The sequence below is a fragment of the Nansenia antarctica genome (genome assembly GCF_963989245.1).
Source record: "Nansenia antarctica genome assembly, chromosome: 2".
NCBI lineage: Eukaryota > Metazoa > Chordata > Actinopteri > Argentiniformes > Microstomatidae > Nansenia > Nansenia antarctica.
In genome coordinates, this window is record NC_137675.1 from 56,649,171 (window position 1) to 56,651,716 (window position 2,546).

At 42.3% G+C, this 2,546-nt stretch overlaps 1 protein-coding gene across 1 annotated transcript; it reads right to left on the bottom strand.

Annotated features, from left to right (window-relative positions):
- Positions 1-1,440: 1,440 nt before the first annotated feature.
- Positions 1,441-2,109, bottom strand: LOC308152037 (noggin-1-like; the record flags this gene model as incomplete). The annotated part of the gene is made up of 1 exon (XM_080524944.1): positions 1,441-2,109. The coding sequence occupies one exon, from the start codon at positions 2,107-2,109 to the stop codon at positions 1,441-1,443; it is 669 nt and encodes a 222-aa protein (XP_080381070.1).
- Positions 2,110-2,546: the final 437 nt, after the last annotated feature.

A 2,546-nucleotide genomic window follows, 5' to 3' on the forward strand; every position in this document is an offset into this window, starting at 1 on the left:
GCTCTCTAACAAGGGGGAGGGGTAGTGAGATCTAGTAACATTTGCATGTAATATCAGAAGCCCCCCCAGATCTGCCTACTAGCCATATGTCCACTGGTTGGGCTGATTTCGTCTTCTAGAAGCTGAAGCCTTTTTTTTTTATCTGAGTAGACTTGATGAAAACTATACAATGAAAGTGTAGTTGCTAAATACTGTTCATCCTGTTTTAGATTAGATAAAGCAGATAACTGTGGCTCTAGTGGCTCTAGTAGAATTCCAGGTCCTTTCTAGAGCTCAACACCCCTGCTGTGTTGCAAATGGGTAGGTGGTTTAGGAGATGAAAGACTCTGAGAACTGTCAGCATCTGCTTAAACTATAGATCAATAAATCACTGTTACTTTATCAGCAGTTACATTTGTAATGGGTTTGTAAAAGGCAGCAGGTCGTAACTGTTTTGATGTAGGACAGATGGTTTTACAATGATACGGTCGTGATAGGGCTAGTTGATAAGACATACTGTAAACAAACAATCTGTTTGTGATGTGATATATCATGCAAGAAATCAGTACATTTTAATACCGACAGCCTATAGGCCTTTCTCAACATTCTGTTTCAACATTTATGTTTCTGTGGACGAGTAGGCTAATATGCACAAATCCACCACAGTGATGTGCTTATAAATAGGCCTAAAAACTTGAGAACAGTTAGGCAGTTCAGGCAGTCATCTAACCTACCTTGCCCACTCCTGGTAATACCTGGGTTTAACAGAGTTTAACCCTGGCATTACCAACAAGTAGGTTATTAACAAATATCATGACCCCGATCTATGAAAATGTAGAATTGGGGAAAATACCTAATGCGTACAACAGATGAATCCTACTGAGAACCATAGGAATCCCATTCCCACATAGGAATACATTTGGTTAACCCTCCCTCACTGAAAGGATGAATGAGTGTGCACACTGTGGCAGGTGAATGTCAATCAGTTTAGATTGAGTTGCCATGATTGAGAAGACACCTTTGAAACACTAAGTGTGAACAAAACGCTAGCCACTCGTTGTTTTTTTCAGAATTTCAGTGACATTTTATTATATGAATATAAAGAATAAATAGCAGTTCTCTTAATTTACATCGTTGAAATAGGCTACCAATATGATATTCAGCTGTATCACCTGCAAGATAGCATCATCCATGAAACTGAGGTCGATAGATCTGTGTTTTCCATGGAGGAAAACGCAAATGTCCTTAAAAGGGCACTATGCGCCATCTTCAATATAAATACAAAAGACATAACCAATATTTTCCACAAATACAGTCGACTCTGGTTACACATAATACTGACTTTGTACAAGCTATATAATTGAATGGCACCTCATATACATAAAATACATTCCTACACTCGGTAGTGCATACAAAATCACAAAATAATCATCATAATTTATACTTGGAAAAAATGTCATTTCAGTTCGAGCACGAGCATTTGCACTCTGTTATAATGGGGTATTGAACTGGTATCCAAGCACATTTGAGCCCCCCTTTCCTCTGTACACATCGCCATCTCAATATCGTGAAATGGGTCGAGTTTGCCGGCTTGCAGAGCATCCCCTCTGGGACTGAACACGACCTTTTGCTGAGGCAGCTTCCCACTCGGACATAGCGGGGCCAGAATCGGTTCCCGAGGTCGTTCCAGGTATAAATAACGGGACAGAACGAGTACGCCCACAGCCACTGCTGCAGCCTTCGTTTGAGTTTTTTACTAGGTTTGTGCTTCTTGCCGAACTGAACATCAAAATCCATTCCTTTGATTTCTTTCGGCATCGCGCCGCTGGGCTTCTGTTGGATGTCCAAATCGTCAAACTCCTCGTTGCCAGAGTATTTATCCCGTGGCGGTGTAATAGACATGAAGCGACTGTCAAAGTCCCCCAGCACACTTTTCAGCTCAGTTTCGTTAAGGTCCCTCTCTCTTGGGTCAAATACAGGGTCTGGGTCCTCTTTTAATTCCACAAGTGGTAAACTGTCACTTGGGATGGGGCGCAGGAGGTAGTAATGCTGGCATATCCCTTCTTCTATTACGAGTCCGAGAGACAGCACCAGCAAATACATTGCAACAAAATGCTGCGACTGATCCATGTCCGATATGCAGAATAAAACAGTATTATAAACGGATACAGCGAAACCGTTTCTCTGCCGGTAGAGTCGCTCTGGGTTCTTGCGGAGTGCGCACCGACGTCAATTGCATCCAACTTTACTTCTTGAGTGTCCTTAAAATTCAGACCGCTTTCTCCATGGTAACTGATAACTGTATGTGGATGAAGCTTCCTTTGATGATGATCATACCCACAAATGCACGAGATTAACGTGTTTCTTTAGGTTGCAACGGCATCAGTGCATCAGTGATTCGTGCGCTATTACGCGGGTTACCAGCTGAAGATCTTTGCTTCTCAAGTGGCTCCTCGCTCTGAGGATCGGCATGGTATTCCGTTTTCTTTTTGCAAGACGCTGAGAGGGTATCCTGCTCCGTCTGATATATCCTCACTGGTTGTGATGTAATTCATATACCCATCTGA